General features: G+C 41.8%; 1 protein-coding gene across 3 annotated transcripts; it reads right to left on the reverse strand.

Moving 5' to 3' along the window:
• Nucleotides 1-1,311: 1,311 nt before the first annotated feature.
• Nucleotides 1,312-25,535, reverse strand: RNF34 (ring finger protein 34). Of its 3 annotated transcripts, none has more exons than XM_005217764.3 (6): nt 25,288-25,535; nt 9,557-9,775; nt 6,143-6,550; nt 4,549-4,650; nt 4,091-4,292; nt 1,312-2,249 (listed from the first exon to the last, which is right to left on the reverse strand). In XM_005217764.3, exons 2-6 carry the CDS (start codon nt 9,758-9,760, stop codon nt 2,059-2,061), a joined length of 1,107 nt encoding a protein of 368 aa, XP_005217821.1. In that variant the 5' UTR covers nt 9,761-9,775; nt 25,288-25,535; the 3' UTR covers nt 1,312-2,058.

Raw genomic sequence — 25,535 nt, forward strand, 5'->3', positions numbered from 1 at the left:
GCTTCTTACTAAGCCAAGGTTGTTTGAAAATGCTGCCTATGAAGATCCACCACTAGGAGTTTTTGTTCACTGCTAAAACAAGCACCTGATACTATATATAAGTCCAAGAGAAAACAGTAAATAAGCTGTTTTCAGCTGAGACTATGAGCAAACAAATCACAATTTTCTAATTTAACTTCAGATACACCAATACCTGCTGCCTGGCTTCTATTTAGGTGTGTTTACTATCTCACCTGCTAGCCTGGATTTTAAGACCCCTCCACCAAATTGGTGATTTGTGGGTAATGTTGAATTTCTGGAGTTCACTGTCTGACTAGAAGTATAGATTAAGTGCACCTACAGCTTCAGCAGGGGCTGAGCTTTGGGTCTTCAGGCAAACACAAGAGAAGAGGTTTGGAGAGTATCCACAAGCCTTGGATTACATGCTTTGACCCTCACTATCAGAAAACATAGAAAGGTAACTGTATTTCACAGCTAGCCAAACTTCCGGCCTTAAGCACAGTGGGGAAGACTATTTACCTCCTTTGCTGTAATTTTCAGGTCTTGTCCATTGACTTCTGGATCCTGAGCACCTGAAGGCATGTCCTACCCACTGCACAGAGTCAAAAGATAAGAAACCCACAGGACTCACCCAAGGAGTTATGTAGTTTCCCAAAAACATACCTCCTCACAAGCAGTGGGAGTGAATCCACAGTTGGTCTCAACTCAACCACCGTGATCAGAATTAGATCTAAAAGAAAAGAGATTTCACATCATTAATATCCTAAGATCCTTTTTTGCATAAGTTAGTGTCTCAGGTTTATCATCTCAGGCATTAGAGGAGTTAAGAAAAAACATTAGAGCTAGGTTCAAATTCTTAGGTGGGGGCTTATTTTATTAAAAAACTTTTTCTTTGGCCTCACCATATGACTCACAGGATCTTAGCTCCCCGATCAGGAATTGAACCCAACCCTCAGCAATGAGAGCACAGAGTCTTAACCACCGGAACTCCAGGGAATTCCTTGTGGTGACTTTTTAACAGACTTTAGACAAGATTTTTAATTTCTCAGAGACTTGAGTTCCCCATCTGTGACATGAGGTAATATATATTTGGAGATAACCACAAAGCATCTGGCACAATACCTGGTCACGGTAAACGGTGAAAATGTAGTTAAACTTACCATTAAGTCAGCAGCCAAGGGTAGATGGGGGCAACGTCTTTGAAGGTGCTCCTTGCTCTCCTGAAGGAGGTGCTGGGACCAGGTGTGGACACCCATTCATGCTGCACCCAAGTGAATTAGGAACTGACCAGGAAAAGTGTCCATAAAAACATTTCTTAAAATCTAATTTTATTCCTAAAGTTCAAATTAGCTAGTGGGTAGCACTGAAAATACACTTTCACTATACAAAACAGTGTAAACTGATTACACGTTAATAAAGAATTCAACACACACACTTCTCTAATGAAGGAAGCTAGATGCAGCCCTTGCTAGAAAAAGCTGTACCTGAACAAAAATGGACATGTTTAGTCTAAGGCCCTGGCAGTTGACTATAGAATGTCAGTTGTTCCCAATGATGTTGAAACGCAGAAAGAGCAACAATGTGGAAACTTACATTCATCAAATAGTAGCATTTAAAATATACATGACTAATAAAATGAACATTCAGAAGTGCCACTGCTCAGCGTGTACCATGTCAGCCATTTGCTGACAGTGATCTCATCCTAAGAGAACAGAAGTTTCAAACATCTGAGTTAAAAATAGGACGAAGGAGAAACAAGAGAACAAGAGAAATGTCCTGCAAAGAGAGCAGTAGCTGATGCCATAAGCAGTCCACTTGAGCGAGGAGTGATCAGAGGCGTTGTGAGGGAGCCCAGCAGAACCTGGGAAACAGCCCGTGCTCAGGCTGACGGGCATACAGCATGGACCAGTGTGGCCGCGACTCAGGATGAATCTTTCCCGTCCCCAGTTAGGAGTGAAAATAATTTTTTAAAAATAGCTTCAGCTTTCGAACAGGAAGTGTCCAGTCCCCTCTGTGCATGGAAATGTCTAGGATCGAGCTCAGCGCGGGGGCTGGGCTTCAGGACTTGAACACATGCACAGCGCGCACCACGTACTGCCGGCAGATGGGACACTCGCTCATGCGCTTGCCGCACTTGGTGCAGGTGACCATGTGCCCGCACTCGAGCAAGACGCAGTCGATGACGGCGTCCATGCAGATTCGGCACAGGCTGTCGTCCTCCTCGTCCTGCAGCTGCAGCCGCTCACCATCTGAAAGGCAACAGAGGGCTGGGGTGGCGGGCACGGCCACGGAGGGACCCAGTGACCCCACTGTGAGAAGCAGTCCCCACTTCTCTGCACCTCGCTTCCTTCCCCTGGAAATGACAATAAGGACGCTTCGTAGGGTTGTGTGAAGAATAAATGAGAAATGCTAAGCTGAGGGCCAGGGAGGATGTGCCTAGCAAATGTTAGCTATTTAATTCTGTTTTATGTTGCTGTTGTTTAGCTGCTAAATTGTATCTGACTCTTTTGTGACCCTGAGGACTGTAGCCCACCAAGTTCCTCTATCCGAGGGATTCTCTAGGCAAGAATACTGGAGTTGGTTGCCACTTCCTCCTCCAGGGGATCTTCCCGACCCAGGAATCAAACTAGTGTCTCCTGCATTAGCAGGCAGATTCTTTACCACTGAGCCACCTGGGGACCCCTGATTCTATTTTATATCTGTACATAATACAAGATTTTTGTGATAATGATGGTTTGCTTCTGTAAATAAAAATGAAGAAACCCCAGGCTGGCTGATACAGGAGCCTTAGAGTCAGAACATGATTGGAATTTCCAGCCCAACTATGTGGCCTTGGGAAAGTCACAGACTCCAGAGCCTCATCTCTGGAGGAGGAGCGTGAGGAAAGTTTATTAAACCATCATACATCAAGTTGCCTGATGTTGGGGGAAGGCACCCCCTAAGGCTTGGAAGCATCTTGAAATTCATCTGTTTCTGGCTATGATAGTACTGTTGGGGTGTATCTACCCAAAAGGCACCTTCTGGTTCTGAACAAGAAAGGTGTGGAATGAGTTTAAAAAGTTCATGACAGCCTGAGATTTGGCCACAAAGCTTTGGACAGTGAGGTTTCCCCTTCTACAGGTCACAGAAGGACTCAATGGGAATCATGAAGAAGGTTAGAAAAACCAAGCAGGAATCCAAGCTCGAAGGGCCAGTAGTCTCTGGATTTAAGAGAAATAAACACTGCCATGTCAAGAGATTTTTGAGGTCCTAGTTCTTGGCCCACACCATTAGTGGAAAGTGGGTAGAAAGCATGCATGGAATAAGATGACACATGAGCCTCTAAAGGCTCCAGTGACTAAGATGCCTGTGTCTACTATTGTGGCATCATCTTAGAAACAGGTGTGCCAGAAGGCTTTCTGCCTATTCTGGGCATAGACCTGTTTATCAACCAACCCTGTGTTATAACCAGCTTTTAGAGAAAAAAATTCAAGATGATAAAAGTTAATAGGAGGACTGTTTTTGAGATTAGAACATAATATTTGTCAGTCTGAACACCACTGAATTCTTTTCTCTTGCCTATAAATGCTCTGTGGCCCTGGCCCTTTACTGGCTGAGGATTTCTGCTCCACGCTCCATCAGTATGTAGTTTAGAAGTTCTTAACCTCAGCTTTTCACGACTTACACAGAAACCTACTAATACTGATGCTAAGAACTACTTAATATCTTGGCTCTAGGGAGTTTTTTCCCCCACTGATGATCTCAATTATAGCTTTTAAATCCTAAGTACCAGCTTGCAAGACAGGTAAGTGAGAAAAGAAGCCTTTTTATAGATCCAAGGAATTTCATTATGGAAAGAAAAAACAGACTGAACAAATGATTACCTGACTCACCAGCAATGGTGAAGCAATGGTGATCTCAAAGCCAATATTACATAATGAACCTACTGCTTAAAGATCTATAAACAGCTTCATATGACTAATTCACACTCAATCAAAGGACAGTTTTCTCAAAAATAAATTGGACTTCATTGTGACAGAGACAGCCCTGTTTTAAAAAGCCTAAAGAAGGCTACTCTAAGGACAAAAAAAAAAAGGAAAAATAAACCTACATGACTTTTGGTTTTCTTCATTCTCTTTGTATAACCGGTTTACTTTCTCTACTAGCTCCCATTTTTCACAGCAGCCAGAATAGTTGACGAAATTCCGAGCCAGGATCTCCTTCAGCTGGCGCACGCTCATCCCCTCCACGTCCTCAAGGCTTGACAAGTCGGACAGAGAAGCTCTCACTCTCTTCTTGGTGAGGCCAGGCGTCTGAAATCACAGAGTGCATCCATTACCTCTGTTCCTGCAAATTCAGCAAGGAAAACAGCATACCACATTCACCCTACAGGCATCACTGGTCCTGGAGATTCGACCCAGGCTTCTCACGAGTCCTTGTGTCTTATATGCTGTGCTGCGTTCAAACTTGAAGCAACAACCTATGCTAATCTAGCGGAAGTCCACATGGGTATTTTCCCTACCAGGGTGAAGACATGTCAAGAAAATCAAATTACACAGGCAGTCTCACCCGGTCCTCCAAGTTTTCTTCGTCATCGTCGTCGTCATCGTCGTCGTCGTCATCATCATCTTCATCGTCTTCTGTGTTTGCTGAAGCTATTTCACTGGGCTCCTACACACATAATGGATATCAGGCCAGGACTTTTCCTAGCAATGTCAACCCGTATTTATCACTGGAGAAAACCCTTCCAGCCATCCTCCCTAAGAATGACCCCAACACCTGGTATACTCCACACCTTCCCAGGGTCCTGAGAGCCGCTGCCCCTCCCAAAGAGTTGGGCCCCACATGATTCTCTAAACAACTAACCTTCCATAGTTATCTCACAAGTCAAATTCCTATAAGAGTGTGAATCTGTAAAAGTCTAACCAGAAATATTAACTCCCCAAGGAGTTAAGAAGGGCCCATCACAGGATACCAAAGCCAACAGTGTATGAAATTGCACTGTGTCCTGATAAAGGACCTGCACATGGCTAGTTTAACTGGAGCCTCTAAGATACAGGTAGAAACTAAAGCTCTAAGATCAGCCCTAGTGTCAGGGCTATTTGATTTCAAAGATCTCAGTCTTACTATCTCATACTTAGCCATTCTAATTCCAAGCAAAGCTTTCTAGAATAATTCACTGATGGTGGATGCTAGTTCTAGTTTTTAGAAGTTCCTCAACCATCAGATACTTTTTTCTTTAGGGAGAACAGAAAGCCTATGTCAATTTTCAATTTCAAGTATTCTATCCTAGTAGTTCATAAGCACCATATTGTAATACCCAAAACCCACACCTCCTGAGTGGTGTCATATACCCCAAAGTGACACGAAGGTCAGACACATGCGTCTTCTGTTTGCATCATAATTGTGCCAGCTGCCATTTGACAAAACAATAAAATGCCTAGCTTGGGCTTATTTAATTTATGACTATTTAGAAAGCAACTAGACCACATTTCCCTCTGCTTCTAACCTTTTTCCTCAGAGGAGAAAATTAAACTCGGAGATAAATGTTCAAAACAATTCTTTCAGCATTTTAGAATCATTCATATATACAAATTGGGTATTAATTACAAGCCCTTGCACGTTATTCCATCAGAATGCCCAAGGACCTCACTGGGACAACATGCTGCACTGGCATTTCTTTGAAATGAGTAAATAACCGTATCGTGTTGCTAATTCAGATGGCTCTTTCCCAATATCTAGATGAGCACAACTTTACTGTAGCAAGACAACTGGGCATTAGGTTACCTTATAGTTTCCATGGTCACTGACACACAAATAGTAAACATTTTTACTAGTTTTAATAGTAAACACAAACAGTAAAAATGTTTACATCCTGTAAACATTTATGTGCTACGTTTCATGGCCATTATTTCGACAGCTAGTATTTAACTATAGGATTTAAGGAAACTGGGATAACTAAGGTCAAGAGACTGATGAGCTCTTTTCAGACCCTTTGTACAGCACCCAAGTGCAGAGCTTCACACTAGGGGAGCCAGCAGGCACAGAGTTCAGCAAAGTGTGGAACCTTGCCTCAGCAAGGAGCCATCAGCCCTGAAGGCCCCACCACACTGGCCAAGAGCGGATGATGTGCCAGGCCCTTGGGGTAACTGTACCCTCGTACCTGTGCCAGCGCTCCAGATCCTAAGGTCCGGTCTCCACCCATAAGCTCTCCCTGAAACGAAGATGCGGTAGCAGACGGGGCTGTATAGTTTGAAAAAAATGAGTGTGTAAAAAAGCTAGAAGTCTGGGACCTTGAGGAATTGAGACTGCTCGTGTCCAAGTCATCCTCAGAGCCCAGCCGATGGTGGCACAGGACCAGGTCCACCAAGTCTTCTTTCTCCCGACAGGTATCAATCGGTATGTTTCGAAGGATGAGATACTGTCGGAGATCCTTCACTTTCAGTCGCATTAACTGAGGGCGCTGAAAGGCTGTCTCTTGTAATAAGTGACAAGTGGAACATCTACGGAGATTTTCTTGTAAGACTGAACACACGGAGCAAAAATCTTTCTTGCAGTCACAACATACATGCTGAAGAGACAAAGAGAAAAGAAGCATTTAATGACAGCCAGACATAAGCCACTGCAAAAGCCCTAGTTTTCCTTTTGTCTTCTATTAAAATTAAATTTTAGCTTTTATGAAGCCCCCTATGGCACCAGACCCATGGGCGTTTCATGTTCTCAAAGCTGTGAAAATCAAAACAGTCGTTGCTGAGGCAGTCTGGATTCACTGAAGTACAAATATAGCCCTTTAAAAAATATAACTATTGTGTTAATGAATTAAAACCTTTTCCACCCATGGGTGCAAACATGTAATTAGCAAAGCAGAGCTGACTTGAACCACATGGAGCAGAAAAGCACAAGCACAAACTCTTCCTGCTCTTTTCCTGTGAAAATTTCCTGGTTTAAAGAGAAGGGGGGCTGTACACATTAAACAAACACAATGCTGTTAATCAACTATATCCAATATAAAATAAAAAATAAGTAAAGAGAAGAGGGGAAAGCCTAACACAGAGAGGAAAAGAGAAAGACAACTGATCTCTCAACATCAAGCCAAGCAAACAGAGTACACCACTTTACAATATCTGTACCCTCAGTTCAGTTCATTTGCTCAGTCGTGTCTGACTCTTTGCGACCCCATGAATCACAGCATGCCAGGCCTCCCTGTCCATCACCAACTCCCAGAGTTCACTCAAACTCACATCCATCGAGTCGGTGATGCCATCCAGCCATCTCATCCTCTGTCGTCCCCTTCTCCTCCTGCCCCCAATCCCTCCCAGCATCAGGGTCTTTTCCAATGAGTCAACTCTTTGCATGAGGTGGCCAAAATATTGGAGTTTCAGCTTTAGCATCAGTCCCTCCAAGGAACACCCAGTACTGATCTCCTTTAGGATGGACTGGTTAGATCTCCTTGCAGTCCAAGGGACTCTCCAGAGTCTTCTCCAACACCACAGTTCAAAAGCATCAATTCTTCAGCGCTCAGCTTTCTTCACAGTCCAACTCTCACATCCATACATGACCACAGGAAAAACCATAGCCTTGACTAGATGGACCTTTATTGGTAAAGTAGCATCTCCTTTTCAATATGCTATCTAAGTTGGTCATAACTTTCCTTCCAAGGAGTAAGCATCTTTTAATTTCATGGTTGCAATCACCATCTGCAGTGATTTGGGAGCCCCAAAAAATAAAGTCTGACACTGTTTCCACTGTTTCCCCATCTATCTGCCATGAAGTGATGGGACCAGATGCCATGATCTTAGCTTTCTGAATGTTGAGCTTTAAGCCAACTTTTTCACTCTCCTCTTTCACTTTCATCAAGAGGCTTTTTAGTTCCTCTTCACTTTCTGCCATAAGGGTCATGTCATCTGCATATCTGAGGTTATTGGTATTTCTCCCAGCAATCTTCATTCCAGCTTGTACTTCTTCCAACAGCGTTTCTCATGATGTACTCTGCATATAAGTTAAATAAGCAGGGTGACAATATACAGCCTTGACATACTCCTTTTCCTATTTGGAACCAGTCTGTTGTTCCATGTCCAGTTCTAACTGTTGCTTCCCGACCTGCATACAGGTTTCTCAAGAGGCAGGTCAGGTGGTCTGGTATTCCCATCTCTTTCAGAATTTTCCACAGTTTATTGTGATCTACACAGTCAAAAGCTTTGGCATAGTCAATAAAGCAGAAATAGATGTGTTTCTGGAACTCTCTTGCTTTTTTGATGATCCAGCGGATGTTGGCAATTTGATCTCTGGTTCCTCTGCCTTTTCTAAAACCAGCCTGAACATCTGGAAGTTCACGGTTCCCATACTGCTGAAGCCTGGCTTGGAGAATTTTGAGCATTACTTTACTAGCGTGTGAGATGGGTGCAATTGTGCAGTAGTTTGAGCATTCTTTGGCATTGCCTTTCTTTGGGATTAGAATGAAAACTGACCTTTTCCAGTCCTGTGGACACTGCTGAGTTTTCCAAATTTGCTGGCATACTGAGTGCAGCACTTTCACAGCATCATCTTCTAGGATTTCAAATAGCTCAACTGGAATTCCATCACCTCCACTACTTTGTTCGTAGTGATGCTTTCTAAGGCCCACTTGACTTCACATTCCAGGATGTCTGGCTCTGGGTGAATGATCACACCATCGTGATTATCTGGGTCGTGAAGATCTTTTTTGTACAGTTCTTCTGTGTATTCTTGCCACCTCTTCTTAATATCTTCTGCTTCTGTTATGTCCATACCATTTCTGTCCTGTATCGAGCCCATCTTTGCATGAAATGTTCCCTTGTTATCTCTAATTTTCTTGAAGAGATCTCTAGTCTTTCCCATTCTGTTGTTTTCCTCTATTTTTTGCACTGATTGCTGAGGAAGGCTTTCTTCTCTCCTTGCTATTCTTTGTAGAATGTTAAATCACAATCAAAGCCATTTCATGAGCAAAGCTTAAAGATACTAAGATGTGGTCATTTCCTCTTGGGGTTCGGAATACCAACCCTAGCTCACACCTTGTTTCTTAAGTATTTTAAGGACTGAACTGACAGACTGGGAGATGACCTACCAATATGATGGTTCTCAGAAAGAATGACTTTCTGTCCTAAAAAAAACAACTGTTTTAGCCCAAGTGTGGTATGTTGAATCTTTAAACAATAGTCAATATTAATATACTCACTTCTTCACTTGAGTTCATATGGGTAGGGACACATTTTTTGAAACTTGAGGTCAGAGCTATAGTAAATCATCTCTGAACAGACTGTTGACTAATTAAATCTTTTGCTTCAGAATATAAGCAGCATCAGGAAGAATCAAAGTGGATAAACAAAGTCAGAGTCCAAGAGAAAGGATGGCTGAGCATTGTGAGAAATAATAGTGTCTAGTCAGCAAAACTGACAATGATACACAGCCCCTTCAACTTAGTACTTTTCCAAATGGGAAATGATTATTAGGACTAAGTTTTTGACATGTATAAGAAGAAATGAAGAAAGTATTCAAAATAACATACAGTTGAGAATTCTGACACATAAGTTTTTAATATATAACATTTCATGCAACTCACCTTCTTTCTAAAGACTGAAAATGAAAGTCCACAGGCTTTGCAAACTATATTAGGCCCTTCTGCAGATGCTGGTGGGTAAGCAGAAAAATCAGAATTTGGTGTAAATCTGAATGGACCAGTGCCTCCTGCAAATCCAGATTGCTGGCCCCTGACAGCTCCAGTCCCCATGACTTCGTTCAGTAGCCCACAGCACGAAGCCCACATAGACGTAGCACCCGCCTGAAAAGGAACAAAAACAGGCATCAGTTTAAAGCTGAGTGGAACCTGTGCTCTTTGGGATTCTAAAGGAATGCCATTCTGCAGAAGCATGTTTGCCCTAAATAATTTTGAGATTGTGAGGGGTTTTTTTTTGGCCACACTGCCTGGCCTGTGGGATTCTACTTCCCTGACCAGGGATTGAACTGGTACCTCCTGCAGTGGAAGCATGGAGTCTTAATTACTGGATCACCAAGGAAGTCCCATCTAGATTGTCTTTTTAGCATCAAAATTTTAAGCTATTTGACAGTGGGTAATATTCTGGTATTTACAAAGAATATTTGGCTTTGGGGATACTCATGATACACTGTTAACTAAAGGAGAAGATACAACATGAACCCAATTTCATTAAAAAAAAAAAAAAAACCCACACATAAATGCTTAGAGATGTATGTGCATACAACACAGAAAAAAAAAAGACTGGATAGAAGTACCTACTGTGTGATATTTGGGGTTTATGCTTATCCCCCCAAATTGTTCTTTATCTAAAATTCAAATTTAATTAAGTGTCTTGTATGCTACCTGGCAACCTTAAAGACTGGTGACTACAGATAGCACTGTTCTATAGGCTGAAGCAGTTTTTCCTATCATTTAGCAGAAAGAATATAAATTCAAATTAGAAACTTCAGTCCTCTCATTTGTAACTGGACATAATAAACTATGCCATATGAATACTTTTTTGGTTTTTTTAAAATGACTGGGAAAACATCAAAATGCCAACTGAGGCGCTCTCTAGGTTTTCATGTAGATCTCATATAATTTGTTTTCTGGAGTTTTCCCCTGCTTTCCAAATCTTTATAAAGAAAATATTAGGGACTTCCATGGTGGTCCAATGGTTAAGAATCTACCCTGCAGTGCAGGGGACGCAGGTTTGATCCCTTGTTGGGGAACTAAGATCCCACATGACACGGGCCAACGAAGCCCGTCACAGAGCTCTCCAGAGCCTGTACGTCACAACTAGAGAGCCAGGATGCCGCAATGAACATCCCACTTATTACAACCAGGACCAAACACAGCCAAATACATATTTTTTAAAAAGAATATATATATTAATTTAAAATTAAGGAAACTCTTTACAAGCAAACAGAATACTGAACACAATTTTTGATGACTTGATAACCCTAATGATGTTATGAGGTCTAAGGGCTATTTGCTATACCACTGAGTGGCTTGAAACTAATATGCTGCCTTTTATGTTTTCTCCCATTTCTTCCCTTTCTGTGAATCATCACTGCTATCACTATAGCTACCTCTAGCAACTTCTTTTTTTTTTTTTTTACTGTACTCAGAAACCTGATAACCAAGCTTGTTAGGAGTGTATATAAAAATATATTTTCAGTGAGGGCTTTAGGCATTTTCCCATGCTAAAAACAAAAAGCTACAGTGTTTGGAACCAGTGAGCTCTTGCCCCTTGTCCTGATTCTTAAGCACATTCTAGACTCTAGATACTGTGATAAGTAATGGAATTCCAGGTAGGTGAGGTCTTACTAGTTAAAAGGGCAAAATACGACAACAGTACACTGTTCCCTTCATTATCTAACTCTGTCAAACATTTACTGTTTGTCCAGTGAGCTCTTAAAAAACTTTTTTTATAAACAATCTTAAAAGGTTACTTGGAATGTTATAGAAGGATCACGCCATTCTTGCTACTACCCAGAAGTAGTATGTGTGTGCGCTCAAGTGCTCAGCTGTGTCTGGCTCTTTGTGACCCCATGGACTGTACCCTGCCAGTCCTTGGGATTCTCCAGGCAAGAATACTGGAATGGGTTGCCATTCCCTTCTCTGGGGGGATCTTCCTGACCCAGGGATTGAACCGCCTCCTGTATTGGCAGGCAGGTTTCCACCACTAGGGCCACTTGAGAAGCCCCCCAGAAGCAGTATGCTATGTTAAATACCGGGAAAAGAGAAGGTAAAGAAACACGAACCCACAATATAAGGTTCAAACAGTCTGAAGCATCAGGGTCACTGACTTAAGTGTTGCATGGCTTAAAACCCTGTAATTCTCAAGAAACAGTGATACCTTTAAAGTCAGGTTAAGTTATAATTAATAGTTCATACCTTTAAATAAATACATACCTCAGATCCTAGAGCCATGATTTGTTTAAACATAAAAGCATAAAAATCCAGATTTACTAATAGTCCATTTAAAGTGAGTATTGTTTTAGTAAAGGATTCATCCGCAGTGCTTTAAACAGTGAGCTCTTAAAACAACTGAGAACGTTTTCAAAATACTCAATTTGCACATAATATTTTGGGGGGAATACCTCAACTACAGAAAGTACCACCAGGAGAAACTTTTTTCATTCCGAGAGTTTAAAGAAGTATGGTTTTGAGAAGCTTTAGCTTCCTGCTGACTGAGCTTCTAAATGATTAAATTGTTGTTCAGTTCAGTTCAGTTCAGTCGCTCAGTCGTGTCTGACTCTTTGCGACCCCATGAATCGCAGCACGCCAGGCCTCCCTATCCATCACCAACTCCCGGAGTTCACTCAGACTCACGTCCATTGAGTCAGTGATGCCGTCCAGCCATCTCATCCTCTGTCGTCCCCTTCTCCTCCTGCCCCCAATCCCTCCCAGCATCAGAAGCACCCTTTTAATTCCTGGGTGATATTGTCTCAACTCCAGTGAAAACTCCTCATGAACAGAACTTCTTTCCTCCACAGCATATAGTTGCATCACTATGACTAATTGATAAATAATTCTGTAAAAGGTTTCATTATGATACTTCTTTTAAAAGGCAATGTAATTAATTTTTTTGTGCTACCTAAAAAGTTCAAATTGTGTCTTGTTAAGAAAGAGTAATAAAGATGGAAAAAATTCTGACCTTGCAGGCCAAAAAAATGAATGATACTCCCTTTTTAAAAGTAGCTCTGTTGCACATTTTGTTCTTTCTGTCCTGAAACACTTTTACAATGAGAGTAAAGGAAGGATACAAATTTTCAAACCATGTTAATGAGTACAACCATTAAAATTCTAGGTTGAAAATATACACAGTTCTGATGAAGGGAATAGAAGAATTTGTTTTTGGGAAAACAACAATCTCTGTGTAGACATCAATATTGGAAGGTAACAATTTCATCCAATTCCTATAAAGGGGAGAGAATTTCCTCCTCATTCCCCAGAAGGGAAAATAGTGGAAAGAATGCTTCTATCTTTCAGTTATTTCATTATAAAATAAAAATTAAAACACAAAGCCCAAGCCAACTCCCAGAGCACTGTCCCAGGCAAAAATGTGTTGCTATAACATATTTGTTACAGATCAGCCAAAGACCATATCAGAGGGGAAAAAAAAGAAAAATCTGAAACACTGAAAATCTCTTTCCGCTTCCTTAGATCTGTGAACTCAATTTTGAACAAAATCTCCCAAAATGAGAATAATCTCCCAGTAAGAGGATATTCCTCACATCCCGCTAAAGGGTAAATCTACCTGTGCGCACTGTCAGCCTCTGACAGGAGCACTGGCGACACTCCAGTCTTTCTCAAGAAGTGCAGAAATTTGAAAGAGTGGAAGCCCAGGTACCAGTTTTATCCAGGTACCTTTCTTTACCATCCAGCATATCTTAAAAACTTCATTTCTATTTCCCCTTTGAGACTGTTTTCTGGCACCCCAGTGCTGAAATGAAAGTGATCTCTTTAGTGATTCAACCTCCCCCACTTCTCTGGAGCAGGTATTTTTAGTCCTGTACTACAGGGGCTGCTGTCACTGCCTCTCACCAAGGAGTTGCCTAGGCCAGTGAAACTGCCCTTAAGACAGCAGTTGGACTGGCCAGGAGAGCCGTAAAAAATACTGAGCCCCAAGATTCTGATTTAACTAGTCTGGGCATCATAACTAAAAAAAAAAAAAAATTCCCTATGTGGAGGAGTGGAATATGGAATATGGGGTGGGGGAGGCTCATAAGGGAGGGGACATATATGACTGATTCATATTGATGTATGACAGAGACTACCACAGCACTGTAAAGCAATTATTCTCCAATTAAAAATTTTTAATAAAGAGAAAAAAGTCAACTATAAAAAAAATTCCCCATGTGATGTGCACGTACAGTCGAGGTTAAGTGGTTAACACCTGCTGAGTCTAGATTTCTCCTTCCTGCCTCCATCATTTCAGCTGGAGAATCACTCAGAGATTCCAAAGTGGAAGGGGCTGCAGTTACTTCTGAAGCCTGTGCCTCTAGAGTTCTAGGACCAATACCTCCATCACGTGCTCCTCACGACCTATGTATACTCCCCACCCCATGTCCCATCCCCAGGCCCCAAGTAGGGATATGCTTTCAGTTTTTCCTTTCCCTCCATGGTTTCCCCTCATTCTTTCAGAAAGGCTCAGCTTGAGTTTTCAACAATTTACTCTGATTCTTAAATTAGTTCCTCTCCTTTACACACATTATTAGCCTGGAACTTAGGCTGAAATTTGATGCCGTCCTTTATTTTATTTGTTCTTTGCTTTTTGGCCCAAATTTCGTATTTTCTAACTTATTTCTCTACACCTTTTCTTGTGTGCAATCTCCAATATTGGGAGAAAGAGTGATTTCCGCGTCCATCAAAAACAGCCATTGCGCATACTATTTTTGTCGTTCTTCACCTCTAAGTTGAAGGATCCACGCAAAAGATGAAGCTTCCAGGCTTGGGCTCCATCTCCCTGACGTCCATTAGTATGTTTCATCTTCTAGCACTTTCCCTTAAAGTCCTAATTGCTTAAATTTCTTCTGATGTTCCCTCTGGGCACAAGGATCCCTCCCTAACAACTGTTACCTTGCCATTCAGTTAACAGTACTTGAAGTGTCCTATACTAATCTTTCCCTTTCAAATCTATCCAAACTTCTGTTACTACTTGATATTACAGTTCCAGGGCTTCAGATGGTGCAGGGAAGAATCTGCCTGCCAATGCAGGAGACACAAGAGATGGGAATTCGATCCCTGGGTGGGGAAGATTCCCTGGAGGAGGAAATGGCAACCCACTCCAGTACTCCTGTCTGGAGAATCCTTGTACAGAGAAGCCTGGCGGGGTCCATGGGGTCGCAGAGAGTCAGACACGACTGAGTACACATACACACATAACAGTCCCATTTTTCAAGTGACAGAATCTCCAAAAGCAATTCAGAAACAATTTAAGAGAGCATTTTCCCAACAACTGAGTTGAATGTGTGCTCTTGGGAAGGGGGCAGGTAAGGGAACATGAATTTATTCTCTGAGCTTTTGACTCTCCGATTCTGTTACATTTTCTTGCAGCCCAGTTACCGAATCCAGGGGAGTCATAACCAAAAAGCCCCCTTTCTTGCACCCTCCCTCGAAGAGCTTTAGGGACCCAACTTCATTTCTTTCCAATTCTGTTTTCCTATCCTCTAAGATCTTCTACCAGTTTAATTGACCTGCATTCTCTTATTTTGCTTTTATTCACACTCTGCTCATCTTTTGATAGTAAGATTGAAGCATATTTCCCAAACTATTCCACTTTCTTCTGAATATTCTGAGCAAACACAATTTCTAGGCAGACAGTACACAAGACACGGCTCTTTGGTTTTTGGATTTGCAGTAAATTCGAGTTGTTGCTATGCCTCAGTTACAAAGAGGTGTGTTACCTAAATATAGGTCACCACCCATCTTTCAGTTGCTTACTTTGTTAAAAAAAAAAAAACAACCTACTACCCTTCCATGAAAAAAGACAAAGTCTGGATCTCTGAAAACTAAAGCTATGATCTGGGTATATGTGACTATCAATTCTAAACCTTACTTGGGACCACGGTTGACAGCAGGACTCAACAGACTAAACCACATGAACCCAAGAGGTTAAAAGGAACAGTAATCTGTAAAGATGGTGACATTTCCTCTCTTGGCCATGAATATAGTTCAAAAACAACATGAGAATAACTGAATAAGGCAACCATCTACTTATGTCTGGCACAAAACTCCTGCTGCTGCTGCTGCTGCTAAGTCGCTTCAGTTGTGTCCGACTCTCTGCGACCCCATAGATGGCAGCCCACCAGGCTCCCCCATCTTTGGGATTCTCCAGGCAAGAACACTGGAGTGGGTTGCTCCTAGCTCAGGAAATTTAGCTGTTTGTAGCTGATTTTCTAACCATCAATGACTACTGAAAATAAATGACTTTCTTGATAAACCTAGTCCATTTCCTACACATCCTGTTAGACTAAAATTATTTCTGAACAGATTAGCCACAGAACCAGGGCCTGCCTGGCATCAGTTAAGAACCAGATATCATATTAAAAACTTACATGACCCACAGTAAGAAATTAAGTTCTAAAGTTTCCTATCTGAACTGCCCCAGACACCTAGATCTCTTCATGTTATTCTGGTTTCCAATGCCAGCTCTTATTTTTTTTTTTTCCCCAAAGCCAGTGCACCAAGATCTTAGGGAGCCAATAACACTTTTTTTTTTTTTTTTGTCACTCCCATTCTAAAACTGAGTAAAGAGATAAAACAAATAGAAATTTAATATTTGCTTTTTTACTGGTAACACCAAAAGGAGAACATGACTTTAGCTCTGCAGCCAATTGGTCTTGATAACATGTCACCCAACTACCTACACGGCTGGCCAACAGCAGCCTACCAACCAGCTAACCAGAGTGTCATCCCAACCAAAGGAAGTGAGATCTGAGCAGGTCCCAGGAAAGTACTGAGTCAAGCATGTTTAGCTCCTTTGTTAAGATCACCAACATAGAAGTTTCTCTTTACTTTCTAGCAGCACAAAGGCTGAAAGTGTTCCTCCTGTGTTGTTTCTTCCTAGAGAATAAAGAGGAAAGTCCCCCTCCTCCAGAGTAGTACAGAGGAGGACAGGGACCGTTATTCACAAACCTAGACAATTTGCAGGAGTGAGACTAACAGTTTCCAGTGCTGTCACACTTATTTCCACAACAGTACCAGACCACCAATTTTATAAGCACTCTCTGGTGTTCCTCAGTCAGAGTCTCAATAGAGGCCCATTCTGAATCATCATTTTATGTGTTGTTTCTTTGGGAGAGCAGTAGCCCAGCCTTCTTTCTGGCACAGTGCCAGAGTTTTTGAGTGGCTCAAGGTTCAGCTGTTGCCTGTGTCTGTGTGTGTATTTTGTGTGTGTTCAGTGACTCAAGGTTCAGCTGTCGTGTGTGTGTGTGTGTTCTAATGTGTTTTTTAGAATAGCTAGGGGTTGAGGGAGGGGGAGACTTCTATAATGCTCAACTGAGAGAATCAACAAAAAGTTTACTACAAACTTTGAATCCTCTTCTGCTGCTGCTGCTGCTAAGTCGCTTCAGTCGTGTCCGATTCTGTGAGACCCCATAGACGGCAGCCCACCAGGCTCCCCCGTCCCTGGGATTCTCCAGGTAAGAACACTGGAGTGGGTTGACTATATCAGGATGTGATCCCTTTTAATGGGTCCACCAAATGTAATAGTAGCCAGGCAAACTAGAATGCGGAATAAGAAAAGCTATACTGACTTCCATGAATGCTAAATCAGGAAGCAGCGGAAGTTAATGGGTTTTAAAACAGCAAAAAACTAAATGATCATGGGTGCTGTGCTTACTTGCTCAGTCCCGTGTGACTCTTTGCAACCCCATGGACTGTAGCCTGCCAGGCTCCTCTGTCCATGGGATTCTCCAGGCAAGAATACTGGAGTGGGTTGCCATGCCCTCCTCCAGGGGATCTTCCCAACCCAGGGATCAAACCCAGGTCTCCCACATAGCAGGCAGATTCTTTACCATCTGAGCTACCAGGAAAGCCCAAGAATATTGGAGTGGGTAGCCAATCCCTTTTCCAGGGGGATCTTCCTGACCCAGGAATCAAACCAGGGTCTCCTGCATTGCAAGTGGATTCTTTATCAGCTGAGCTACGAGGAAAGCTAAATAATCTAAAGGATCACAGTCTAAATCATTTGCTTTTGACTAAACTAGGTGATCATGAAGCCACCTCCTAAGCATTGCTTGCTTGAACTCTAAATGTAATAATTTACACAGTTAAGGATAAAGCTAAAAGTTCCCATTTCAGAAACATTAGTTTTCTTGGATGCTGTAAGAAGTTATAAGGACCAGGCAGGAATTCAGTTCTTCCACTAGTGGAAGCTTCTTCAGAGAAGTCAATCATCAAAAACTCTGTCTTTAAACTCTGAACAACCTTCAGTTTGCTGAAACTCAATGTCCTTGTGTTAAACAATAAGAAAAGGTGTTTCAAATCTCAGTACCCATGATACAAAAGAATAAGTTTCACAGTTTTAATTTTAATGAGGTTAAACTTCCCTACAGAACTTAAAGTAAACCAGAAGAAACTGTTAAGATAATAAGCAAAAACCTTTACCCTATTTAGAGCCACGGGAGGAACACAGTTTCTTAAAACGTCAAAGGATTTCTTACAGAAACTGGTGCTTCAACTGAAATATAATACGCCAGCAACTCTGCTATCTTAATGACCAAGTATTTGACCGTATATCACAAAGGAGGAAACTCTGCATCCTAAGTTCTTTCTCTCATACCATTTGAACATTAAGCAGGCTGCAAAAACAAATGCTGGTCTTAAAAATGTAATATTTTTATGCAAGACATTTGGCCAAATTGATTGATTTTTACAATAACGTGTTCTGGAGATCATAAATGTTGTCTTATTCCTGTTTGGGTTTTCTTTTTTTAAACAGTATTCTTAACCCTTAGCACCACTCCCCCACTTTTCAGGGCAAAGAGAAGGAAAAAAAGAAATTACATTAAACAGATTACTTTCTTCTTGATGTCTCATTTGAATTTGGAACAATTATTAGTACAATTAAGGGGGAAATCAATATAAATATGGAAAAACAGGAAGGAGGATTAAATCAAACTAACATAAGACGCACACGAGCAAAGCAATGCTCAAAATGCTCCAAGCTAGGCTTCAACAGTACGTGAACCGAGAACTTCCAGATGTTCAAGCTGGATTTAGAAAAGGCAGAGGAACCAGAGATCAAATTGCCAACATCTGTTGGATCATAGAAAAAGCAAGAGAATTCCAGAAAAACATCTACTTCTGCTTCACTGACTACGCCAAAGCCTTTGACTGGGTGGGTCACAAGAAACTATGGAAAATTCTTAAAGAGATGGGAATACCAGACCACCTTTCCTGCCTCCTGAGAAATCTGTATGCAGGTCAAGAAGCAACAATTAGAACCAGAAATGAAAGAACGGACTGTTTCCAAACTGGGAAAGGAGTATGTTAAGGCTGTATACTGTCACCTTGCTTATTTAACTTATATGCAGAGTATATCATGAGAAATGCCAGGTTGGATGAACCACAAGCTGAAATCAAGATTGCAGGGAAAAATATCAGTAACCTCAGATATGCAGATGACACCACCCTTATGGCAGAAAGCAAAGAGGAATTAAAGAGCCTCTTGATGAAAGTGAAAGAGGAGAGTGAAAAAGCCAGTTTAAAACTCAACAGTCAAAAAACTAAGATCATGGCATTTGGGCCCATAACTTCACGGCAAATAGATGGGAAACAATGGAAACAGTGAGAGACTTTATTGTTTTGGGATCCAAAATCACTGCAGATGGTGACTGCAGCCATGAAATTAAAAGACGCATGCTCCTTGGAAGAAAAGCTATGACCAACCTAGACAGTGTATCAAGAAGCAGAGACATTACTTTGCTGACAAAGGTCTGTCTAGTCAAAGATATGGTTTTTCCAGTAGTCATGTATGGATGTGAGAGTTGGACCATAAAGAAAGCTGAGCACCGAAGAATTGATGCTTTTGAACTGTGGTGTTGGAGAAGACTCTTCAAAGTCCCTTGGGCATCAAGGAGATCAAACCAGTCAATCCTAAAGGAAATCAGTCCTTAATAGTCATTGGAAGGATTGATGTTGAAGCTCCAATACTTTGGCCACCTGATGAAAAGACCCTGATGCTGGGAAAGACTGAAGGCAAGAGAAGGGGATGACAGAGGATGAGATGGTTGGATAGTATCACCAACTCAATGGACATGAATTTGAGCAAGCTCTGGGAGGTGGTGATGGACAAGGAAGCCTGGCGTGCTGCAGCCCATGGGGTCGCAAAAAGTTGGACACAACTGAGCAACTGAACTGAACATACGACACTAATTTGTATTTTCTTAAAATCCCTTATAGGAAGTTAATTAGATACTACTCTAAGGTAAAACAGTACAGAATCTTTGAGACATAAACCTATTTCAAAACAACATTTTCTAGACTCCCCCAAAAAAAAATTAAAGGAAGAAAGTAATACCCATTTTATACATATACTAAAACCAGCTCCTATCCTGGGTTTGTGTGAAGATGTATTTATCTGACTGCTTGACTTTTAAATTAATTTTAATTCCAGTGAAAGAAGTACTTGCTTTGATGAACATTCATGTTAGAATTTCATGACATCAGGAATCAATGACCCTACCCAGAAATCTATAGATGACACCACATAATTAATCCTAGTGAGAAACAAAGTTAATAAACAGCTCAAATCCTAAATTTTATGAATCCAATTTTCACAAAAATTTAAATGGAAAACAGAATCTTCATAATTGTCTTGTTCAGACTGGTCTATTAGGTTTGTACTTTGTTTCACAATATATACGTCTTTTTACATTTTCAAATCCCATTCAATTTGGTTTTTAAAACTTCAACTCAGAAAGCAGCGTCTTCCACCTAAATTCAAAAACACTGCTGAAAAGCTTTCAACACTGGACTTGCCCCTCATTCTCTCCTTTGACACCTTGTTTCTTGGTAGGTCACAAATTTAATACTAATAAAGATACTAACATTCTTCGAGGAGTTATGTATAAAGATTCCTGCTTTGTTTTTGGATCTTATTAATAAAACATGGCAAGATGATGGTTTTCAGCAAAGAAAGCTAGTTTTAGATATTTTAATAGGTAAATTCAAAGTTGAAATATTTTATAGCTGAAATGGGAAGTTAAAATAAGCTCTTTGAATATACTCATACTTAACATCCAGTTCAGAAGTTACCTATTCCAAAAATCTTCCTTGCTTTCTATAGCCAGAAAAAATTCTTTCTTGCTCCTGACGGTTTTGCATTTTTGATACCTTACATCAAACTCTCCCTCAGAATGTGGTCTCTTGAGAATGTCTCTTCTCTTTCGGTTGGCAAACTCCCAAAGGATGGGATTATATTGTGAATTACTTCTATGCATGAAATATCCCTCTTAGCTAACATATGGGAAATGCTCAACAAAATACTTCCTTGGGGCTTTGTGAAAGTAGCGTTTTAAGCTAGCGGTTCACTCTGTTATTTTTCTTAACCCACTGTCAATCAGACCTCTTCACGGAACTTAAAAAAACCATCTAGATCTGAAAGAGTATCACCTTATGACTCATCCCACTTGGTTTGAATCAATACTTGAATTGATTGTTGTTACCCAGAGTTCTTCAGAATTCTCAGCGATCGAGTTGAGAGAATCCGTTCCGAAAAGTGGGCCAGAATCTCCCCGCCTTCCCCTAAACTTCTCACTCAGTGATGCTCCCACGCTCTCACACCCACCTTGAAGACTCAAGCTGTCAAATTACTTGCTGCGTACCTAGCGGCGACGGAGACACATTGGGTTTGATAGCGCTCTAGGTCACGGCCCCAGTGTTAAGCCTGTAAACAGATCCTTCAGGCTGGGATCCCCGCCCTGAGGCATTTCTAACAGGGAGCCTAGCCCGAACCTTTACGACTCTCCGCACCACTCCTTTTCCCTTCGTCCTGTAGTTGCCGTCCTGCGACAGTCCCGTGGTGCTCCCGGCATTTGGGTTAGTTCAAGGACTCGGGACGGGAGAGGGCACGGTGTGGGCAAAGGCACAGAGGGTGAGGTAAGCAGTGGGTCTGCCTCCGGCCCCCAAGGACGCGGACAGGGCCCGGCGCCGAGAGGGGCCCACCAAGCATGAGGGTCGGGGGCGCCCGGCCTCTCCCCCGGCCTCGGCCTCGCTGTCCGAAGCGCTGTGGTAATTGGGAACGGCCAAGAGCCCAGGACACCCACCCTGCGGGTCAGGGCCCCAGACGCCGGTCGGGGTGTCCCCACTCCCAGCCGCCCCAGGTCTCCGCGGAGCTCTCCGTGGTGCCGGCGGAGTAACAGCTGAGGAGAAAAAGAAGACGCTTCAGGCGCCCTGGCCAAACAGGAGAGACGAGGAGGGACTGCCCGGCCCCACCGGCCCCTCACCTTCATGGCCGCGACCGCCGCGTCTGGGTCGGCTCTGCCAGGGAACTCAGCACCATAGCAGCTTCTAGCACAACCGCCCTCCTCCCTTCTGGGCGGCGATTATGGGCCCTTTCTAGGCGACCCAGCGTCCAGACGTAAGGGGCGTGGTCACGCCCGCTGCGCGCCCCGAGTGGCGGCCGAGTCGGCCAATCCGAAGCCGACACTCCGGAGGCCGGTCCCCAAAGCCAATAAAGGGGCGGGAGTGGGGCGGGGCCTCTAGCGCTGCCTGGTAGGCTAAGGAAGAATCCATTCCGCCGCAGGCAGAGATGGGCGGGTCTGGGGGGTGCCGGTAGGCACACTCCCAGAGGTTTTCTTCATTAGGTTGCTGAAATCGGAGTCAGCGTCCCCTGAAGAGTCTGTGGGGCAGAAATTTGGGTTTAAGGCTGGGTGGTCAAGTTCTCTGGGAAGTGAGGGCGGTAAGGGGCGTGGTAAATTTGAAAAAGCCGGTTTGGTTGGAAGGTTTTTGTTATAATAACGGTCAAAACAGGGCCTCGGATTTCCTCTCCAGACGGTCAAGCCTCTCACACTCGGTAATGACCTCAGGTCTCCTCTCTGAAGCGTCCACTGAGCAGTGGCAAATGCTCACGCAAGGACTTGGCTTTAAAAAACAAGGTTTTATTGAAAACACTTGAAGAACCAACGGTTCTCAGATCCTAACTGCTCTTTTAGAGCGAAGTTCAAAATAACCAAATCCTAGCACGGTGAGAGAATTAAGGTGAGTCCTTGGAGTTGACTTTATTTGGACCGAGAAAATTAGTTTGTAAATTAAGTACTGATTTCTTCAGCCGGACTTGATGACACTCCGTAGGTTTTCCTATACTTGTTCCTCTCCCCTCTAACCAGTACTTAAATATTTAAGTAGATAAAGAGATATAAAGATATCAATTCTTCTCTTGGGGACCTAAGTCTAATCTATTGCTTTTGAATAGATTTGCTTATATGTACTATGTCAGATTAAAACATAAAGCCATCCCACTTAGGCTGCAGTAATACTCGTTGTGTACTCGCTTATTTTTGTGGCTTAAAGCAGTGCTCAGATAGTGCAGTTTAGCTTCTATAGTCCTGGATTTTCTTTGGAAAAATGCAAAGAAAGACTTTCACTCACCATGTGGGAGCAGCAGCTGAATCTCAATGGAGGAGAAAGTATTAATTCTTCTAATGATCCAGGCACAAAGAAACTGAATAAAAACCTGCTGGTGGTACAAAGTCATATTTCTCCCTCTTTAGAAAGGAAGCTGGCAGGTCTACCTGAAGAGTTAACGATTAAGCACATGAAAAGATGCTCAACATCATTAGCCATCAGGGAAATGCAAATTAAAACCACAATGAGATACCACTTCACACCCATTAGGATGGCTAAAATAAAAAAGATAATAAATGCTGTTAAGGATTTCGAGAAATTGGAACTCTAATTACATTGCTGGTGGGACGCTAAAATGGTGCAGCTGCTTTGGAAAACTGGCAGTTCTTCAAAATATTAAACACGATTACCATATGACCCAGTAATTAATTCTAGGTATAAAAACCCAAGTAAGTCCACCAAAAAGCCTTATAACATGAACATTCATAGCAGGATAATCAATAATAGTTAAAAAGTGGAAACAACCCAAGTGTCCATTATTTGACAGATAAATGTGGTCTACACATTGGAAAATTAAAATAGGAAGTACTGATACCTGTCATAATGTGAGTTAACCTTGAAAGCATGATGCTAAGTGAAAGAAGCCAGTTACAAAAGGCCATATATGAGTCCACACATATGAAATGTCCAGAAGAGGCAAATCCAGAGAGAAAGTAGAGAAGTAGTTGCTTAGGGTTGAGGTGGTTAGGGGGATTTGTGAATGGACCCAGGGGTTTCTGTGGGGAGACAATGAAAATATTCTAAAATTTACTGTGGTGATGGTTGCCCAACTCTGTAAATACACTAAAAACTACGAATTGTACCATTTAAATGAGTGACTTGTATGTGAATTATATCTCAATAAAACTGTGATCATGATAATAAAGATATTGAGAAGCAAAGCACACATACACAAAGTTAATGCAGTTTCCTGGAGAGTGACCAGGGAAAAGCAATTAAAACAATAGTAGGGAGAGATGGTATTGGAGACCATTTAACACTGCAGTTCTTGAGGATGACCTTTCTCTGTGCCTAACTTAAAACAAAGCTCCCCATAAATGTTTGAGTGAGTTCTTTCTTCTGGAAGACTGAGAAGGAATATAACATTGAAAAAAAATAAAAACATTTTTTAAAAAAGGAAGTAAAGAGGGTACACACAAGTTCACAGTTGCTAAATACTTGAAATTGGAACCCTCTGAAGCCTGAGAGGCATTTTTGTGCTTCAACATCATACTTTTTCAATAAAAGAGACACACTGTGTGACTGAAATTTTTTCTTTGTTTCAAACTTTGTATAATGACACCCTTCTTTCAATTGTGTATTAACTGTACCAATTAGGGTTCAGGAAAATGTGGTCTGTTGCTGATATAACCATCAACAGCCTAATACTTTGTATTTCAGAATAAAAGTATTCCCAAGACATGTGGGATAATTTATTGCAGCTAAACTTACTTGCTGTTCTGAGTTTGTCTTTTATTTAATCCCGCAAAAGAATTCTTTTACTGAATTCATAATGCACTCTTAAGTCAATTACATAACTTCAAAACCTTTTTCAAATTCAAGAAGCAGCAAAAGTTTTATTAAAATGTTTAAAAGTTACTGAATAAATGGTTCTTTCAACAGCACGTGTACTCTTTAGACAATATAGTAGAAGGACAGCAGTTTTTATTCCAGCGATGGATTGTCTCAAAGACAGTAAGTCATGGAAGACTATATTGAGCTTTTTGCAATGTTAGCAACTTGCTGTACTAAACCATTTATTTGGGGAAATTTCAAACAGATGAAGTAAACAGAATAGTGTAATGAATTCCCATATATCCATCACTCAGTTTTAACAACTCTCTACATTCTGCCATTCCTGTCTCATCTCCAGCACGCGCATCTTTCCACCCACTCCCCACCCACCCCCATCTGAGTTAAGTTGCATCATAAGATTAGTGCATGACTCTGTTGCCTAGATATGAGCCAAAAGTATCTGAGAACAAAAGTATCTGAGCCTTGGATCTGGTTTGCTGTGTTGTTTATCCTTGGTCATCTTCACAAATACAGTATAACTCTTTCACCCAGTCAAGATAATACATCTTCTTTGTGGTCACTGCTTAAGTTGCATGACTTAAAAGACCACAAGGACTCTCTATCCTCTTTTAACCTGAGTTTACACATGCCAAAGTTGTAGAGAGGTCATAAAATTTGCTCACCTGTACAATGAAGAAGCATCTCTTCACTGGAATGCTTAATTTGGGTCTTATCTGAATCCTGATTGACTTCTGCTACAGTCAAGATGGTTCCAACAACACTGCACTTTAGCAAACCATCTCTGCAGCTGGCGAACAGATGGCTCCATAAAATCATTTTGTTCTGGACTCAGAGAATCTTTTTGGAATTCTCTCGTGAATTACTTTGCTGATTTGAACATGTAACCCGCTTCTGCCTTGAATTTCTCCAT

The sequence above is a fragment of the Bos taurus genome, chromosome 17 (assembly GCF_002263795.3).
Source record: "Bos taurus isolate L1 Dominette 01449 registration number 42190680 breed Hereford chromosome 17, ARS-UCD2.0, whole genome shotgun sequence".
NCBI classification, from domain to species: domain Eukaryota; kingdom Metazoa; phylum Chordata; class Mammalia; order Artiodactyla; family Bovidae; genus Bos; species Bos taurus.

Excerpts from the sequence above, each read along its gene's own strand:
- RNF34 (XM_005217764.3), bottom strand. The coding sequence starts at position 9,760 with ATGTGGGCTTCGTGCTGTGGGCTACTGAACGAAGTCATGGGGACTGGA. Across the intron at positions 6,551-9,556 it reads TTTCAGTCTTTAGAAAGAAG|CATGTATGTTGTGACTGCAA; the intron begins GTGAGTTGCATG and ends TTGTCTCTTCAG. Across the intron at positions 2,250-4,090 it reads TGAAGAAAACCAAAAGTCAT|ATGGTGAGCGGCTGCAGCTG; the intron begins GTAGGTTTATTT and ends GTTGCCTTTCAG.